Here is a 21116-nt window from a genome sequence, read left to right as displayed (position 1 = left end):
GAAAATGGCACAGAACTGGAGTAGTAATAGTACTTCTGAACTGAAGGACTTGTAGAGAATGTTACTAAAAAGAAGGGGCTCTAATTCTTACATAAGATAAACTAAAATAAATCTGTTTCTAGTTTGAATAAACAAGAAGAATGTGACCTTAAACCAGGAATTCATCAAGTTCCTGCCAGAGCCAGCTTATGGTCTTGACAATGGATTTCCCAGATTTACTGTTTTAAAGAATTACTTGTTTACAAAGGAGTGGATTTGAGGATCTTTGCAAACTCTCTGCATTTGTGAATCTTTTTTACTGAAGGGAGGTTCTCTCCTTAGCTTTCCTTTTGTGTTCTAGTCACAGCAACTTAACTGACAGATTTCTCCATACATGTCTTTAGTATGGAGGAATTTCTTTCGTTTCTTCTGTTTCTCGTTGTTAATGGCATTTCTGAAGTTTTTTTTCTTTTAATATCTAGTATTTCAGTATCATAATAGAAAACTGATATTTTATTCAATTATTTACTATTGCTATAATGATTCGTGTCAACAATCTGATATCTTTTTTCTTACCCAAGTTATAAAGGGATGTATTCTCACTCTAAAAGATTGAAACAGTAACATACGTATTAGCAAAATGTGTGTCTCGTTTCTTCCCGTGTCGTTCTCCCTAGGTTGTGTGGCGTGGTAAAGCATGTCGTGAACCCCTCAGAATGTTCTTCCCCTGAAAGATGCATCTTAGCCTACCTCTATGACCTCTACGTGTCCTGTAGCCACCTCAGAAGTAAATTTGGAGACCTCTTCAGGTGGGTAGAAGAAAATCAAAGTGACAGAAATAGGATTATGCTTGTATTTGTTACGGACTCAACCAACATTGTCATCCTTTTCAGTAATGAAAGTTAGTCACAATACGTCTGCCGGAATTCATACTGAGTTACCTTTCATTGTAGCTATAACCTCCTGTTACAAATTACTATGCGTCTCTAGCTATGATTGCAGTTTCGAGATAAACTTGAGAGAAAACAGCCTACATTTTGCACGTGCTGTCCCCTCACTTGGAGCGTTGCTTCCGTCTGTGACTGACTTTCTCGCTTCATTCGCTTCTCTGCTCCCTTGACCGTCCTGTTTCCAGTAGCGTCCCCTATCCCTGTCCTTCTCTGCATCTTAGCACTTGCCACCCCCACACCTAGACAAGTGGTGGAAAATACATACTTATTCACTGTTATTTTGAGGAAATTTAGATTATGAGTTGTAGGTTGTGAGAAAGAAGGAGATGGTAATAGCTGGCAAAATAAATTTGGAATCTAGAAGGAGGTAAGGAAAGAACGCTCAGTTGCGGTTGTCTTGGCTCTCTCATATGTTGCATCCCGCTTGTCTGTCAAGTCTGTGAGCGCGACCTTTGAGGTATATCTAGGATCTGACTGCTCGTCACTGCTCTGTCTCTGCCCCCATGGCCATCTCTTGCTGGGAGCGTTGTAGAGCCTCCTGACCCGTTTCCCTGCTTGCCCCCTGGCTCTCCTGAGCATATTACTAACATATCCACTGAGGTCATCCTTTTACAACAAGAGTAACTTGAAGTGTTCATATGGCTTCTCGTCTACTGAGAATAAAATTCAAAGTCTGTACCTAGCCTTCAGGATCTGCTGGATCCGATTTTCTCTTCCACATCTTTCTCTGTTACCTCCATCCTTACTAAGGAGGTAATGATGTAATAATAATAATACCCAGTACTCTTCCTTGGCAGAGAGCTTTCAGTTTCAGTCTAGGGTTCAGAGAGCTTTCTCATAAGTGATTTGGTCATTGTAACAGCCCTGTGTTTTACAGTCCACTTCCCAAGACAGCCCCAACAGGCTGTCAGCCCCTGATGCTCCTGCAGGGTAGTGCAAGCATGCTAATGAGTTAATCCAAGTCGTGTGCACCAGGTGTGTGGAGGTTAGGAGGCCGAGGGCGGACTGCAGGGCTGCTTAGGGTCGGCGCGGCGGTGCCTCGCAGGAGCGGCGCTGTCTCAAGTTCCCGCTATTAAATAGCTTTAGTAATGGGACCGGAAGCACCACCTATAAAGTCGTGTAAGAGGAGTATTTGGGGGAAATAGAGCACTAATCACGTCTACCACTGGTGACGCTGCTGCTCGCTGTGCACCAAGCACTGTGCTGGGTTATTTCCATCACGATCTTTCATCCCCCCAACAACCCCAGGAAGTAGAAATGACTTTTCCTATCAGCAAACGATTGTGCCTCATCAAAAGTTAATAAACGGTGAGCCTTAGATTTGAGCATAAGTCATTTTGGCCTCAAGTGTGTGTTGCTTTCATGACTCTGTCAGGTTTTCTGACACATGTAATTTCAGAAGGAAGAGGTCTGAGTTGTTTCCTTAATTCCATGTATGCCTGCGACAGAGAGTGTTAGAATTGGAGAGGGACCTAGATGGCAGCGAACTTTCTATTAAAACATAGAAGCTCATTTGGAAAGAGGATAATAAATGAAACAGGAAGCCTAGACACGAAGGTCAAGGAGACTTCACAGTGAGCCACAGAGCCGAGAGAAATGATGCCATTGAGGTGGGAGAGTCGACTCGAGAGACATCTCTATCCTGATGGAAAGTGGGGGCTGAATCTTATAAAGCTTAAGAAAGAAAAGCACAATTCTTTTGGTTTCTAAAGACAGACACGTATAGATGGGTAGAATCAAGTAGGAAGTTGAAGAAAGGAAAGAAAAAGCTTTACAATCTGCAGCAGTCTGCTTTATTAAACACTTGGGGTGTTGGGAAGTGGAGGGAACCAGGGGTGTGGTGTCAGGGAGGGACCCAGTAGAGCAAAGTTTGTTGTCTTTCATTTTTAGTGAGAAAGTGAAACAAATTAAGAAGTATTGCTAAGTGAAAATGAAGGAAAAGTTGAGTAGGAAGTGTGGCAAGAGTGAGGACAGGAAAAAGGGAAATTTTAAAAGTGCTGGGGACTGTATAATGTCCATCATTTTCAACAGGTCATGACTGCAGACCACAAACTTGTGTCCTTAACTGACCACTGACAAGTTTTTACATGAACTGTCTGCAGAGGAAGAGTGTAGGAGATTGTAATCACTGCCATTTCATGGGTGGCTTTAGGCGTCTCTGTTGGACCAGCACTGTTTGGCACTTAGATTTACTGGGGACAGCTTTTTTTCTTTTTCTTTTTCTTTTTTTGGTGAGGAAGATTCGCCCTGAGCTAACGTCCATGCCAGTCTTCCTCCGTTTGGTATGTGGGATGCTGCCACAGCATGGCTTGATGAGCGGTGCGTAGGTTAGCGCCCAGGCTCTGAACCTGTGAACTCTGGGCCGCCGAAGCGGAGCACATGAACGTAACCACTGCACCACTGGGCCGGCCCTAGGGGGACAGCTTTTTAAATATACATTTAGTACACCTCCAGTGAGACCCAGTAATCTTTATTTTAACATACACCCGAGAGGTGATTCTGAAGGAGGTCTGAAGCCACGTTTTGCTAAACGTTGAACTGAATGATCTCTGTTTTCTTAAAGCACTCGGCAGTGGCAACAGTGTAGGGTAAAGAGTCTGCATGCTTTCTCATTGTTGAGGAAGTCATTCCTGGCTACTATTTATGTAGGTGCATAACACCAGGAATTAAAAAGAAAAAAGCCATGTGTCACCTTAATCACAAATAAATTTGCTGCCAAAAACCTTAATGTAAAAGAAGAACACTTTCTGCTGCATAAAAGAGCTCTTGAATAGAGAAGATGAATGTTGTTTATGGATTTATCGTCCACAGCAAGTAGGCAAGAATAGCCAAGTGTGTATGGAGTCTGAGCTTTGATCATCCCTCAGCCTCATCTGGGAAGCAGGATTGGAGCAGATCCCTTCTGTTTCCCTTTATATTTCCAGTGTTCTATATCTCGGCCAGATGTAACTCACTGAAACATGAACTATTTTCACGTGATAGACCAGCCTCTTAAAAATCTCTTAACCCTGCTGCAAAACAGAACATGATAAATTTTAGGAACGACATCATAGTTTCTTTACTCGCACTGAACATGTGTGTTAGACATATCCTCCTCCTGGAATGTAAGCTCCTGAAGGCAGAGAACGAGCCTGTGTTTTTCACAGCTGTCCCACAGTGCCCACTGGAACTTGGCAGTGCACCTCCACTGGACACACTGCGCCTAGAGGAACAGTTTTGTGGGATGTACAATTAGGACTGAAACACCAAATTATTCCTGATGTGTAATCTGATCGCCCCATTTTTATTCTTAAGTAATAACACTTTATAGCTGCTCTTCAGACACAGTTGTTGGAAGCCTTGGTAAATTCTTTTATTTCTAGACCATGTAAAATGTAGAAAAGATTTAGAAAATAATTAAGATTAGTAACCGAATGTCTTTTTCTTGTTTTCTTCTTTCACCCATTCAGCAACTTTTTTTTTTAAATATGTTACAGTTGCTGCCATTTAATCTGCCCTTAAATGAAATTACTTTCTAGTTATTCTAGTTTTCTTTTTTTTTTTAACTCTTCTTCTTGTAACCTCAGTAGTGCCTGTTCAAAAGTTAAGCAAACCATATATAATAATGTGATGCCTGCAAATTCTAACTTGCGATGGGATCCGGACTTCATGATGGATTTTATTGAGAATCCTTCAGCCCGTAGCATCAACTACTCAATGCTGGGCAAGATCCTTAGTGACAATGCGGCCAATCGCTACAGCTTCGTCTGCAATACGCTCATGAATGTATGTATGGGCCATCAGGACGCTGGAAGGTGAGCTGAGTTACTCTGGAATTCATGATTAACCACAGAATTGTGGCCTTGGTGCTCCTTTGAAAGGAATGTCTTTAGTAATTGCCTAGGCTGACATTTGGATGTTGTTTCCTTTTTTTTTTTTCCTATACTTTTATTGCTGACTTTACCTCTGCTCTATACTGTGATTTCCTTAACCTGAGACACAGTGCTTTCTGGCTTATTGCTCTGGCAGAAGATGCTTTATATAAATCTATAAGTTATCGATCCATCCATCGTATATATTAAAAATATATATAACAAAAATACAAATAAAAAATTCTTATAATTTGAAAACACCATATTTAGGCCTATCTGAATTACATAGTTTCTTTAATTTTCTTGATGCCCTTAAAAAATGTAAATTTAGAGTGCCCTGGTGTATTTCAGAATGGTCCCTTGTCTCCTCCCACTGCCAGAAGCACAGTATAATTTTTCTCCAATATTTACTGTGAGAACTTGATTGAGCTCCTAGAGGTAAAACACACAAAAATGAGTGCAAGTTTCTGCTCAGTGATAATTTGGGACTGGTTGCAGGGTGACACCATTTTGACTTAAAAGTACAAGTCTCGGGGAGTTTGGAAGATGGCAGCATAGGAGGATCCTGAACTCACCTCCTCCCACAGACACTACAAACCTACAACTCCTTGTGGAACAGTTTCATCTGAGAGAGACTTGGAAACTGGATAAAAAGAACCTCCACACCAAGGGACAACACAGACAGGGGTGGAAGAGGCAGAGAAACAGCCTCACTGAGGTAAAAACCACACTAGCCGCAGTGCTTCATGGCCGGGAGTGATCTCAAAGGTACAGAGCTTTTCTCAGAGGAGTGGGGATTCAAGCTCAACATTAGGCACCACAGGACAAGAGAGATGAGATCCCCTAATCCTGGCTTTGAAAACCAATGAGGAGTACACTCAGGAAAACTATAGAACTTCAGGGAAAGGAAAACCTAGTCTTGAAGAGCCCTCACGCAGACTCACTCAACCCGGAAACCAGCACAAAAATACCAGATAGAAAAGTACATAGTCCATTGGTAAAAGAGACTCACTTATTAAGCTCAGATCGCATCTCGGAGAGGCAAGAGGTGGCTGGGCACATCCCTCAGGGACTGAGACACTGCTGGCAGTCATTATTGTGACCTAGGTCTGTTGTGTGACATAGACGCTGGAAGCCGCCATTGGAATCCTTTCTCTAGCCTGTTAGTGCAGGGATTTGCCATGCACACTAGAGCACTGGAGGTAATCCAGTGAAGCAAGGCAGTGGGCAGCCCGCTGGCCCTGCCCACGAGCAAGCCCACAGCTGACTTGAGCCCCTGGGCCTTGTAAACAGTCACACGGGGGATCTGCCCCACCTGTCAGTGCCTGAAACAGTTGTGCACAGCTGTGCCTTCAGCCTGACCCACCCATCAGCACTCCTGTGGCAGCTGTGCACCACAGGATTGCCTTGCCAGTTCTTTCCAGAGACCTGCCCCACTGAAAAGTGAGCTAGCAACAGCCGCTCTGTGCAGCTAGACTCACCAGAAGCCTACTCCGTCCACCAATGCATTTGAGGCAGCCGAGCGCTGTAGGGCTGTGCAGCCAGCCACACAAGGAGCCTGGAGCAGTTGTGTGCCCCTGGGCCTAGCAACCAGCCACAGAGGTGGCCTGACTCTCTTACCAGCAAAACTACAGTAGTGGTGTGCTACCAGACCTCACAGCCATCTGTGCAAGGGGATTGCCCTACCCAATAATGTGCCCATAGGAATTGTATGTGGCTGGGCCTCACAACCAGCCAGGCTGCGGGCCAGCCCAGCCTAACCGCATGCCCACAGCCATAGCAACGTCACCACGGCAAAAGGGCACACGGCCCACACAGAGGACATCGCTGGAACATTTGTCATGGATGATGAGAAGGGAACATGCTCCTAGGCCCCTTAAGACATCTCCTACATAAGACCACATTTCCAAGATTGGGAGACATAGCTGATCAACCTGATACATAGAAATAAACACCGGGAAATACGCAAAATGAGGAGACAAAGGAATATGTTCCAAATAAAAGAACAGGGCAAATCCTCAGAAAAAGAACTAAATGAAACAGAGATAAACAATCTCTCTGATGAAGAGTACAAACTAATAGTCATAAGGATGCTCACTGAACTGGGGAGAAAAATAGATGAACATGGTGAAAACTTCAACAAAGAATTAGAAAGTATAAAAAAGAACCAATCAGAGCCAAAGAATACAATAATGGAAGTGAAAAATTCACTAGAGGGAATCGACAGCAGAACAGATGACAAGAAGAACAGATCAGCAATCTGGATGAAAGAATAGAGGAAATCACCCAAGCTGAAAAAAAAAAGAATTAAAAAGAATGAAGACAGTCTAAGGGACCTCTGGGACAACATCAAGTTTACTAACATCCTCCTTATAGGTGTCCCAGAAAGAGAAGAGAGAGACATAAGGACAGAGAACTTATTTTAATAAATAATAACTGAAAACTTCCCTTACCTGGGAAAGGAAACAAACATCCTTGTACAGGAAGCACACAGAGTACCAAGCAAGATGAATCCAAAAAAGTCCACACAAAGACAGATTATAATTAAAATATCAAGAATTAAAGATAAGGAGAGAATCCTAAAGGTTGCAAGAGAAAAGCAAAAAGTTACATACAAAGGAAACCACATAAGCAAAAAGTTACATACAAAGGAAACCCCTTAAGGCTATCAGCTGACTTGTCAGCAGAAACCTTAGAGGCTAGAAGGGCGTGGAACAGTATACTCAAACTGCTGAAGGGAAAAAATCTACAACCAAGAATACTCTAGCCAGGGGCTGGCCCCGTGGCTTAGCAGTTAAGTGTGTGCGCTCTGCTACTGGTGGCCCGGGTTTGGATCCCTGGCGTGCACCAACGTGCTGCTTGTCTGGCCATGTTGAGGCCACGTCCCACATACAGCAACCAGAAGGATGTGCAACTGTGACATACAGCTATCTACTGGGGCTTTGGGGAGAAAAGGGAGAAAAAAAAAAAAGAATACTCTAGCCAGCAAGGTTATCATTCAGAAGGGAAGGAGAGGCAAAGAATTTTCCAAACAAGGAAAAACTAAAGGAGTTCTTTACCACTAAACTGGCCTTACAAGAAATGTTAAAGGGACTTATTTAAGTGGAAAAGTAAAGTCCACAAATAAGAATAAGAAAACTATCAAAGAAAAAATGTCACAGATAAAGGCAGATATACACTAATGGTAGTGGATCAAACACCTTAAAATCTAGTATGAAGGTCAAAAGACAAAAGTACTAAAATAATCTATATCTATGATAAGAGGTTAAGGAATACACAAAAATAAAACAGGTAAAATATAATATCAAAAATGTAAAATGTGGAGGGGGAGAGTAAAATTGTAGGGCTTTTACTTAGAGTTTGAACTTAAGAGACCATCAACTTAATACAGATTTCTCTATATATAGATTGTTATTTATAAACCTCATGGTAACCACAAATCAAAAACCCTTAATAAATATGTAAAAAATAAGGAGAAGGGAACCCAAACATAACACTAAAGAAAGCCAACAAATCACAATGGAAGAGAGCAAGAGAAGAAGAAAGAACAGAGAAGAACTACAAAAACCTCCAGGAAAAAGTAACAAAATGGCAATAGGTACATACTTATTAACAGTCACTTTAAATGTAAATGGACTAAATGCTCCAATCAAAAGACATAGGGTGGCTGACTGGATAAAAGACAATACTAATATTTATGCTGCATATAAGAGACACACTTCAGACCTAAAGACCCTTACAAATTGAAAGTGAAGGGATGGAAAAAGATATTCCACATAACATTTGTAAATATCTATACACCCTATGTAGGAACACCTAAATACATAAAGTAAATATTAACAGACATAAAAAGAGAATTTGACAGTAATACAGTAATAGTAGGGGACTTTAACACTCCACTTACATCAATGGATAGATCATCCAGAAAGAAGATCAATACCTTAAATGACTCATTAGACCAGATGGATTTTATAGATATATACAGAACATTCCATTCAAAAACTGCAGAATACACGTTTTTTTTTAATGCACATGGAACATTCTCCACGACAGATCACGTATTAGGCCACAAAAGAAGTCTTAATAAATTTAAGAATAATGAAATAATATTGAACATTTTTTCTGACCACAGCAATATGAAATTAGAAATCAACTACAAGAAAAAATCTAGAAAAGTGACAGCTATGTGGAGATTAAGCAAAATGCTTCTGAACAGCTCTTGGGTAAATGAAGAAATCAAAGAAAAAATTAAAAAAATACATAGAGACAAATGAAAATGAAAATACAGTATAAAAAAATCTATGGGATACAGCAAAAGTGTTACTAAGAGAGAACTTTAGAGTAATACAGGCCTACTTGAAGAAACAAGAAAAATCTCAAACAATCTAACGTTACACCTAGAGGAACTAGAAAAAGAAGACCAATGAAGCCCAAAATCAGTAGAAGGAAGGAAAGAATAAAAATCAGAGTGGAAATAAATGAAATAGAGACTAAAAAAACAATAGAAAAGATCAATGAAACTAAGAGCTGGTTCTTTGGAAAGATAGATGAAATCGACAAACCTTTGGCTGGACTCACCAGGAAGAAATGAAGGCTCGCATAAATAGAATCAGAAGCAAAAGAGGAGAAATTATGACAGACACCACAGAAATACAAAGGCTTAAAAGAAAAAAATAGGAAAAGCTATTATGCCAACAAATTGGGCAATCTAGAAGAAATGGATAAATTCTTAGAATCTTACAACCTTCCAAAACTGAATCAAGAAGAAATAGAGACTCTGAATAGGCTGATCACTAGTAAGGAGATTGAAACAGTAATCACAAAGCTTTCAAAAAACCAAAGTCCAGGACCAGACAGCTTCCTCAGTGAATTCTACCAAACAATTCAAAGAAGGCTTAATACCTATCCTTCTCAAATTCTTCCAAAAAATTGAAGAGGAGAAGTTGCTTCCTAATTCATTCTATAAGACCAACATTATCCTGATACTATAAAACTAGAGAAGGACAACACAGACAAAGAAAATTACAAGCCCGTTTCACTGATGAATGTAGATGCAAAAATCCTCAACAAAATATTGACAAATAGAATACAACGGTACATTAAAGGGATCATACACCATGGTCAAGTGGGATTTATTGCAGGAATGCAAGGATGGTTTAACATCTGCAAATCAATCAACGTGATACACCACATTAACAAAATGAAGAAGAAAAATCACATGATCATCTCAGATGCCAAAAAAGCATGCGACAAGATACAGCATCCATTTGTGATAAAAACTTTGAATGAAATGGGTATAGAAGGAAAGCACTTCAACATAATAAAGGCCATATATGACAAACCGACAGCAAACATCATATTCAATGGTGAAAAACTGAAAGCTTTCCCTCTAAGAACAGAAACAAGATAAGGATACCCACTTTTACCACTCTTATTGAACATAGTATTGGTTGTCCTAGCCAGAGCAGTTAGGCAAGAAAAAGAAATGAGGGATCCAAATTGTAAAGGAAGAACTAAAACTGTTACTATTTACAGATGACATGATTTTATGTCTAGAAAACCATAAAGAATCCACCAAAAAACTATTAGAAATAATAAACGAATACTGGTAAGTTGCAGCATACAAAATCAACATAAAAAATCAGTTGCGTTTCTATACACTAACAATGAACTAGTAGAAAGAGAAATTAAGAATACAATCCCATTTGCAATCACAACAAAAAGAATAAAATACCTAGGAATAAATTTAAGCAAGGAAGTGAAAGACCTGTATGCCGAAAACTATAAAACATTGTTTAAAGAAATTGAAGAAAACACAAAGAAATGGAAAGATATTCCATGTTTATGGATTGGAAGAATTAACATAGTTAAAATGTCCATACTTATAAAGCAATCTACAGATTCAATGCCATCTCTATCAAAGTCCCAATGACATTTTTCACAGAAATAGAACAAAGAATCCTAATCTTTATGTGGAAGAACAAAAGACCCCTCATAGCCAAAGCAATCCTAAGTTGGAGGTATCATACTCCCTGATTTCAAAATATACTACAGAGCTACAGTAATCAAAACAGCGTGATACTGGCAGAGAAACAGGCACACAGATCAATGGAACAGAATCAAGAGCCCAGAAATAAACCCACACATCTATGGACAGCTAATTTTTGACAAAGGAGCCAAGAACATACAATGGAGAAAGCAAATTCTCTTCAATAAATGGTATTGGGAACACTGGATAGCCATGGGCAAAAAAATGAAAGTAGACCATTATCTTACACCATACAAAAAAATTAACTCTAAATGGATTAACGACTTGAGTGTAAGACCTGAAACCATAAAACTCCTAGAAGAGAACATAAGCAGTACACTCTTTGACATTGGTCTTAGCAGTATCTTTTGAATATCATGTCTCCTCAGGCAAAGGAAAGAAAAGAAAAAATAAACAAATGGGAGTACGTTAACCTAAAACACTTCTGCATGCAAAGAAAACCATCAACAAAATGAAAGAACAACCTAACAATTGGGAGAAGATATTTGCAAGTCATGTGTCTGATCAGCGGTTAATATCTAAAATATATAAAGAGCTCATACAACTCAACAACAACAATAACGATTAAAAAGTAGGCAAAGGACCTGAATAGACATTTTTCCAAAGAAGATATACGGATAGCCAACAGGCACATGAAAATGTGTTCAATTCACTAATTATTAAGGAAACAAATCAAAACCATAATGAGATATCACCTCATGCCTGTCAGAATGGCTATTATTAAAAAGCAAAGAAATAACAACTGTTGGAAAGAATGTGGAGAAAAGGAAACCCTCATACACTGCTGGTGGGAATGTAAACTCGTGTAGCCACTATGGAAAACAGTATGGAGATCCTTCAAAAAATTAAAAATAGAACTACCATTTGATCCAGCTATTCCACTTGTGGGTATTGATCCTAAGAAAGTAAAAATGCTAATTTGAGAAGATATGTGCATCCCTATATTCATTGCAGCATTATTCTCAAGAGCCAAGACTTGGAAACAACCTAAGTGCTCGTCAATAGATAAATGGATAAAGAAGATGTGGTATATATACACAATGGAATACTACTCAGCCATAAAAAAAAGATGAAATCTTGCCATTTGCAACAACATGGATGGACCTTGAGGGTATTATGCTAAGAGAAGTAAGTCAGATGGAGAGAGCCAAATACTGTGTGATTTCACTCAGATCTGGAAGAGTAAAAACAACAACAACAACAACAAAACCCCATGGATATGGTGAAGAGATTGGTGGTTACCAGAGGGGAAGGGGGTTGGGAAGGGCGAAAGGGATAAAAGGGTCCATGGGTATGGTAACCACTGGCAACTGGATTTTGGGTGGTGAACCTGATATAGTCTATACAGAAATTGAAATGTAATCACGTACACCTGAAATTTATATAATGTTATAAACCAGTGTTTCCTCAATAAAGAATTAATTGAGTTTTTAAAAGAATGTAAATTTATAGGTCAGATTTGTTCACAGAATTAAAAATATGATAACTGACATCTGTGCTGATTATTGGTTGTTGCTCAACAGGATTAAATATTAGAAAACATTTGAAGACATTTGCTTTTATCTTCCGTTCCAGATCTACTAGGTTATTTGACTAATGGGTATTTGTTATATCCTTAAATATAAGAAATGAATGACTTGTTTGATGGTCGTGAAATATGTGCTGATTAAGCATATCACATGTCAGTATTTCCCTTTTGTTACTTTCTACTATATTCTTTTTCTTCTTTCTAGGATTAATGACATAGCCAATTTCTCCTCTGAGCTGACGGCTTGCTGCACTGTTCTTAGTTCAGAATGGCTGGGAGTTCTGAAGGCCCTTTGTTGTTCTTCAAATCACGTGTGGGGGTTTAATGATGTACTTTGCACTGTAGATGTAAGTTTTCTTTTTCATTTAAAAACTCAACTGTGCAATTAAATATTTAGTTAGTGAGTAATTTTTTTTAAATTAACTCAACCCTTAACTGTTGTAAAAGATTTTTTCTTTCTCTCTCCAAATGCAGTAGACCAGAGTGTGGTTGCCAAGGATTAAATAAATGGAAAAAAATTGAAATAAATAAAACAGCTTAATCTACAGCAGAGATGCCATGAATCTCCTTGTTTGTTAGCTGAGATTTCTTACATATTGTCTCTTCAGAGTTGTTTTTTCCTAGTTTTTACTAAGTGCCTTGAGTTCCCCATGGCACAGGACATAATTTAACTAAAGCAGTTTAAGTTCTGAAGAGAACCACTTTGTTTTTTTAAGATCAAGGTGCACTTTAAGAATATAGGTCCTGTGGTGTTGCATAAGAATGTCCAGGCTCACATGCACTGGGGTGTCCCATCTTTCCTAGTGACTGTGTCTGGAAGGTGATGAATAGACACCCATCATATATCACTGATTTTCTCGAATATCATATTGCATCTATGATGTGTGAATTTCTTAAAAATCCGCCTTGATTCTTTATTTCTCCCTTTCACTTCTTGGAGTAATCCACATTGTTTAATATAGCTTATAGATAGAAGAACTTCATACATTTTAAAAACTACCTCCCCACTGAAGGTTTACTTCCTAGTTCTGGGGTCTTGAGGGTGGGTGGAATCCTACTCGGTTCTATGAGCACCTAGGATTTTAGACATAAAACTCGTAATAGTGGCCTACTTTTCCAGACAGAAAAGAGCCCAATTTTGTCTTTAACATTGTTCCTTAACTTCTTGGTTGTTTTTGTTACACTTTACCTCCACTTTGCTCCCTCTTCTGTAAAATTGGGATTAATAATAGTATCAGCCTCAGAGCATTGTGCCATTAAATGAGGTGATCTTTGTAAATCACTCGCTACAGTTACTGGCTCGTGGGTCAACATAACGTGAAGGCTGCTGCTATAGCTGTCTTTCTTATCATTTTCTGCCAGAGTCTTGTGAGATCTGTAAAGGGAGAGGTCTCACTCTGGATGAATTAATTTTCCTCCTCTTTTCTCTCTCTCTATCTTTTTTAAATTGAGGAGTCAATTGGAAATTTTCAGAATTGTTTTTAAAACTCATTTAAGTATATTAAAGACTCATTATTTGTTATCCCTACCAGGATCTCCAAAACATTATCCAGGCTTGTTTTTCAGTCAGGGAAACCTCCTGGTTTTCCCTTGTTTCCTAATGGTTACCCTTAAATGACAGATCATGCTGCATTCTGATAAAAAGTTTTATTTATGCTACACCTTTTAGGAATTTCTCGATTTTGCTTTTTTGTTGTTTTGTTTTTCAGTTACATGTACTCAGGATAGAGCTCAGTGTCTGTTTATGGCGTTGTGACGTGGGTCAGCCTCGTTCTTTGCCTCACACGGTAGAAATAGGCCTAGGGGCTGATAGTCACTATAAGTTATCATTTCACTCTATTGGCTCATTTTTGGATTCGAGATCTTATTGGTATTGCCTACATTTTCTTAGCGATTAGTCTTAGATACTACCTAAGGGGGTTAGGTATTAAAACGTGTCAATGTTTTTCTTGAAGGTGAGTGACCTTTCCTTCCATGATTCATTAGCTACTTTCACCGCCATCCTGATAGCGCGACAGTGCTTCTCCCTGGAGGATGTGGTGCAGCACGTCGCTCTTCCCTCTCTCCTCGCAGCAGGTGAGGGCGCCCGGGACGTGTTTGTTGTTTGATTGTGGGTTGTGGCGGGACGGTTTCTAACTGTTAAAACACAGCGAGGTGGGTGTTTAAGGTACGTGCATTGGGCGGTGGTGTGGCATCAAGGTCAGGATGCTAGGAGTGTAAATGCTGTTCTATATAAAGTAATGACAGATTCCTGTGGGAAAGGTGGAAACTACTGTTTCAGTCCCTGTTTTTAAGGAAGCATCAGGTTTCTCAGAAAAGCATAGCCAGTGTCTTACTTTTACCTTAAGGAGTATTTATTTAAATTATTCCAGAAAGTGTAGCGTAATAGAGCACCGGAAGATATGTTCTTGAATATGTTAGGTACCTTGCTGTTAAACTCCCTCTTTGCTAGCCTGTGGAGATGCGGACGCCGAGCCTGGGGCGAGGATGACGTGCCGACTCCTGCTCCACCTCTTCCGAGCTCCCCAGGCCTGCTTCTTGCCTCAGGCAACCGGTGAGCTGACAGCTGGGAAATCTCTGATTTTGTTTTCATTTGGAGCTGTAGGTTCTAAAATGACTCAAGTGGGCTGTCCGTTCTGTAACTTCCTTCCTGGTGTTGGTGGGTTTGCTTTGGGGATGATGAAGGAGTGCAATAATGCCGTTGAGGGGCTGTCAGCACCTTTCAGTGATGTAACATCAGGATGCATTAAGGAACTCAAATCAAGAGTTAATAAACAATGAAAATACTTTTGCTCTTAGGCCAAGCCATGCTGGTGGGCAGCATGATCCTGTGACATACTATGTATGTTGGTTATGAACCACGCCATAGCAGCTTAGGGCAATGGTGATTCATTTATTCTTTCACCAAGGTAAAAGAAATAAGTTAAGACTTCTAGGGGTGTTAATGAAGTCTGTTCCTAGAGATCATTTCCATATAGATGTGTGTGTAACAATCAGCATAAGTGGATGAAAGTCCTACTAATTTTTTTGATGCATGTCTCTAAGGAGCAAAGACATTGCTTTAACAATTAAAAAGAAAAGGTTAAGTAAGAAATACTGGCGGTGTTTCTAGTAAATCCGCAAACATCAATTTAAGCTAGCTAATGGCAATTAAGCACCCACAGTCTAACAATGAAAGGCCCTGCTGACTGTAAATGGTTATAAAAGGCTGTTAATGATGGTGATGAGACTATTAAAGGTTTGTTGTTCTCACAGGCAAACCTTTCCCAGGAATAAGATCATCTTGTGATAGACACCTCTTAGCCGCTGCTCACAACAGCATTGAAGTGGGAGCCGTGTTTGCTGTCTTAAAAGCGATTATGATGCTTGGTAAGACTCTCCTGGCACTAAGCTTGGTTAATCACCAGAAACGGAGGAAAAATAATTTGTATTCAAGTTTAACTGCAGTTAATATTATTAGAAACATGTTTTTTGTTTGTTCTCCTGGAAAAATTAGTTGGCGTTCCCCAAGTCCAAGATCAGCTGGACTAGGAGGAGTCTGTCCCTTACCTACAATTCTGGGGTGGTTTAAACATTATACGTTTTGGTGGCATTTTAACTGCAGGATGTCTTCTTCTGATGTAATGTAGATCCTCAGACCCTGGCTTGTTCTGCCGTCATTGGTGGCACGAGTCACACTTCGTGATGGGCACGGATGACTTGGTGATCTAACCAGAGGTCTGAATTTCGTCTTCTAGTCCAGGAGTAGAACACTAGAAAACCTGGGTTTTCATTTTAGTGTTTCTGCTTCCGTTGTGACTCTGAACAAGTTTATATACTTCCTTCTTAGTTTTTTCATGAATTGGGTGATAATCGCAATGATATTGATATTATTGATAAATCAATATTAGATATCACAGTTTTTTTTTCATTTAATGCATAATGTCCAAGATGTCTTTTATATCCTTATTGGTATATACTCTCCTGGAGTAGTAGTACTGCTTGTTCTGTTTGTTTACAGTACAGTACCTTAAGACCCTTTTATTCTATAGATCATGTAGTATTTGAATGATTACAAAGTCTTGAATTCACAGTCTCATTCCAACTTTGGGTGCCCTGGTTTGGCCTTGCCTAAGTAGAAGTTCTCTCTTAGGTTCCAAAGGGGCTCCCTTTGGTTAGGAGAGAAGTTACTGAGTGGATGGGTGTTGTTTTAGATGAGTCTTATGGGACACGTTTGAGGATACACCCTGTCTCTTTATACTACTACTTGACAAGTGTTACTTGGTGACAAGGAAGGATAACAGGGTTTTTATAAAACACATGATTAAAAGTTCACCTTAAAAATATATATATATATACACACACACATACATTTGTATACATATATGTATAGTCCCTGTGACATACCCATGAATTACGTAGTAAGAAGGGAAAGATAGAGCCACATGGAGGGCCCCAGCCTCTCCTCTGAGCTCAGGAGCTTGGAGTATTACAGAGCCAACATTAAATGCTCATTTCCTTATGTGAGATTTCTGTACTCTGATGATGTTTGAAAGGAAAGGTGGCTGGTCAATTCTGTTTAATAAATAAATGTAGAGACCATGAAGTCAGGAACTCACTTTTTTGCTGTGATATCTCTCTAATGCCCATCAGAGAAACTAAATAGTAGATTTTCAGTAAACTAATGTTGGAAGTGTGACTGCATAAGTGATAGACATTTTAATGGCAGAAACCAAGATGAGTGCAATTTAGACACTGTCTCCTTGATTTGGAGGACTGGTCCAATCCCAAGTAAAATTTCCCAACCTCTTTAAATATCCAAATGGCCATATCTTAATATCCATGCGTAATCACCGGTTCATTTTTCTTTGATTACCTCTCCTTGACCTTTTTAATTGGGCTCAGTTCCTGGTAGATTCTACAGCTTCCTAAGCGATGGGAGGGTTCTTCAGGTCTAAGAAGTCAGGATAAGGCCAGTTGAGTTGGACCAGGCAGTCAATGAACATTCAAATTTGTTCTATTGTCAATATGACTGCAGAAGGTTCTGGCACAGCCTTGAAGACCTCTGTCATTCTAACATCTAAACAGAATGAGGATCTCCTCATCTGCGATTGGTAGAGGTGTTTGTTTCTTTGTTTTTGTTTTTGCAGAACTTTTAACTTATCTATCTCACCGCTTCCTAACCGATGTTCTCTCAAGTCCTATCTGCCAGGATCTATTTTGAGTTAGGGAGATAGGACTGCTTTATAGAATTGGGTTTTTATAAACCCAGTAGTTTAACTTAAGGCATAAAAATAGTTGTTTATATCACCAGAGGTTGGAGAAAGCATGCTAAATTTTGATACATGTAGAATCTGGTCTTTCTTTCAGCTCCTGAAAATGTTTGTTGAATTAAATGAACTCCTGAGGGTGAAGTGAAGTTAGTACTTGCTGTGTGTGTATTGTAATGAGAAATGTATGCTAATATGTAGTGAGATATTGATGAGTTAAAAAATGTATTGTTTATTCCTCCCCCCTTAACGATTTTATAAGCAAATATTTGCTAAGCCATTCCGATTGTTCACATTTTTTCAGCCGAGTCAAAACTTTTTCTTGGTTGACCTGTGGGTTTTAAAAAGCTTTTTTCCCTGATCTGGGCTTGGTTTCGCTCACATGAGGCAGTGAGGGCCTCATCTAAACTCACATACTGGTTCCAGGAGATTTTCTTGTTCTAAGCTCACGATCCTATGGGTAAACAGGCCAAAGTCTAGGGGCTCTGTTGTCATTTGACAGTTTTTATTACCACAGCGTACTAAAATACAATTATTTGTTTTTCACGGCTAGAGAAGGTTTCTTATTTCCAGCAGTTCAACCATTCTGCTCAGTTTTCCCCCCAGAACTTTGTTATGAGGAAAACACTTTCCTTAGCCTCATTTTACTGAGTGTATTGGAGGTTGGTCAGGGAGGATTTCTGGTTTGGATGTTTGCAGAGAGGAAAGGGAGAGTCACGGGTTATTCACTGGCTGCCCTGTGTCCACGGCCTCCTCAGTGTCCACTGCCCTTTTCCATTCCCAGGGAAATAAATCTCTCTTGTCAAGATGTTGATAGTAAGGTGGGCTAAGGCAAAACTTTTCTCTTGACCTATGGATAGAAAATAAGTCATTGTAAGAGAAGAAATGGAAAGGGACATCTAGAAGGGTGAGTAACCCATTTTTTCCTTGTCTATAAGTCAAATGAATTTGAATACATTTATGCTTGAAATATTGGTAAATCAATGTTGTGTGTGGTTATTAAGTGTGGTTCATAATGGCCTTCCCAAGTTTGGCGAAAGCATGCTTAATTCTGTAAAAAAAAAAAAAAAAAAAAAAAAGTAAGGAATGAGTCTTGAATGTGTTTTTTTCCTATGTCTGATGAAACTTCTCCGGATTCTCCTGTTCTTTTGATCCATTCTCTCTATTGCTGAACAACTGGCTGTGCAATAATGATACCATTCATGCATTTTAAATCTCTCAAGGCTTGCCTCCTTTCCTTCTCAAAGATTTGGCAATATTTTGGACTTCTGTAATTTTGCTCTTGTGATTTTGTTATTTAGGAGATGCCAAAATTGGCAATAACAGTGTCAGCTCTTTAAAGAATGATGACTTCACCATGAGGAGTTTACGACGTGATGGGAATGCTGATGATATCTGGACTGCCTCACAGAATTCAAAGTCCTGTGGGAAAAGCATTTCCATAGAAACTGCCAACTTAAGAGAATATGCTAGATACGTACTGAGGACTATCTGTCAACAGGTATTCTTTAGATTTAATTTGCCTTTAACTTTGAATATATAACTGTTCTTTTGCAGAGAGATTCTCACTATTGTAGGAAGCTTGTAGATAGGTGGTCCTGCTAACTGTGTTTTGAAATAATTACAAATTTGCTGAAAAGTTGCAATAATAATAATAAAGAACTATGGCATATCCTTTATATAGATTCACTGATTTTTTACACTTTGCCACATCTGCTTTATAATTCTATTTGTGTGTGTGAATGTGGATGCATATACTTTTTAATTTTTTTTACTGAACCACTTGAGAGTAGATGGCATACATTATTCTTTCTTACGTTTTAATACTTCAGCACTTAACAGAACCAGAATACAGCTCTCAGAAATCAGGAAATTTAGCATTGGTACAGTAATGTTTTCTCACGTATAGGCCACATTCCGGTTTTGTCAGTTGTCTCAATAATGTTGGACTTGTCTGAAGTTGCCTGTAGATTAGCTTCAGCTTATGTATTCCTGGCCGAGACACTGCAGAAATAATGTGTTCTTCTCAGGTCCTCACAGCTAAAGGCACAGGATGTCCGTTTGCACCTCAATGGTGATGTTAATTTTAGTCAAGTGTCTCCATTGTGTCGTTTCAAGATTTCTCAACTGTATAATTATCATTTTTTCCCTTGCAATTCATAAGCAGTCTTGGGGGAGACAATTTGAGACAATGCCAGTATTCTGCTCCTCATCAGACCCCCACCTCCCGTAAAGCGTCCTTTTGATTCTTGTCCAAACCAGTCTTTACTATGATGGTTGCAAAATGGTGATTTTTTTCCAAACTCCTCCACTCCCTCCACAATTATCAGTTTGCATTCTACTCTAAGGAGAGCCTACCCTTATTTATTTTTTTCCTTACTTACTTCTATTTATTTATTATCCAAATGGGTTATAATATACTGTCGTTAGTTATTTGCATGTTTAAATTGCTCCAAATTTTTCCAGTAGGAATCTTTTCGTGCTTGTTCTTGTGTTATTTTGACACGTCTCCATCTTTTATTTATTTATTTTTTAAAGTATTTTCTTACTTTCTGGCCCATCTTGTACTTTCCCTGCCTCAGACCAGGAATTACTCATTCTTGCAAGGAACCCTGGTTCTATTTAGTAGGATGATATTTAGAATCCAAGACTGGGGCACTGTGTGAGCTCTTTGCTGCGGGTAATGTGTGCTCATTGCTTCTAGGCCCTTTCAGCAGTCAGAACTGGGGGAAAAAAATACATCCATACACATAAATGTGTCTGTATAATCATGAGTTCATACTGATATCTCCGATTCCAATCTGACCCCACAGAGGGCTTTGCATTCCCCCTTTCCATATTAATATCGCCTTCTTCCACCATAAGAAGCATGGCTCCCAATAACGTCAACCCTTTTCCTCATCTGCTGAGTTCTACAAGACACTTGTGATAGTTTCAGAATTGCTATACCTACACCACTAGGAAAAACAAGCCTACTAAAACAGGTTGAAGATTTGTTTGTAGTTCTTTTTTCCCTAAGTGTTTACAGTATTGTGTTAAAAACTTATTTGAACTTTCTCCTTCGGTGTGGATATGTTATTCACTTGAAATAAAATTGATTTGTTTCTGTTTGCATTAGGTTTAGATTTCTTCTTTTCCCAGCTCTGTCTTTAGAATACATGCTTCAGAAGTCAGCTACGCAAAAAGGTGTACTCAGCAGTATGTCCTCTCTCCCATGTCCCTTCTGCCCTTTATCCCTCCCTGCTCTGGGTGGTCATTGTTTTCTGGTTTATCTTTCCATGTTTTTTTTTTTTTTTTTAATTTCGCTTTCATATTGAAAAAACATGGCCTACCATATACACTCTTTTTCACTTTGCTATAGACATAATGTGGACAGGGTTGTGTTTTTATTAAGCCTTGTTGTATCTGTGGTAAAAGTTAGCTAAATAGCCACTTGGGTATTGGGAGGGTGTTGAGTTGTGCGTTGATTTCCAGCTGTGACTGCACCTTGGAATCACCTTGAGAGTTTAA

General features: G+C 39.2%; 1 protein-coding gene across 11 annotated transcripts in view; it reads left to right on the top strand.

Moving 5' to 3' along the window:
* The window catches only part of MED12L (mediator complex subunit 12L), a 320889-nt gene that overhangs the window by 247175 nt on the left and 52598 nt on the right, over positions 1–21116 (top strand). For 9 of the 11 annotated variants that reach the window (XM_087430389.1, XM_087430382.1, XM_087430388.1 and 6 more), the window contains 7 exons: positions 657–788; positions 4496–4723; positions 12563–12704; positions 14313–14433; positions 14810–14911; positions 15613–15726; positions 18908–19107. In XM_087430389.1, the coding sequence (XP_087286515.1) occupies positions 657–788; positions 4496–4723; positions 12563–12704; positions 14313–14433; positions 14810–14911; positions 15613–15726; positions 18908–19107 (1039 nt within the window). The remainder of the gene's footprint in view (positions 1–656; positions 789–4495; positions 4724–12562; positions 12705–14312; positions 14434–14809; positions 14912–15612; positions 15727–18907; positions 19108–21116) is intronic. The other 2 variants (XM_087430380.1, XM_087430384.1) reach the window with 2 other exon arrangements.

Source organism: Ceratotherium simum, chromosome 5, assembly GCF_057802395.1.
Source record: "Ceratotherium simum simum isolate JZ-2026a chromosome 5, ASM5780239v1, whole genome shotgun sequence".
In the NCBI taxonomy this organism is placed as follows: Eukaryota; Metazoa; Chordata; class Mammalia; order Perissodactyla; family Rhinocerotidae; genus Ceratotherium; species Ceratotherium simum.
This window is presented reverse-complemented; position numbering and strand designations above follow the sequence as displayed.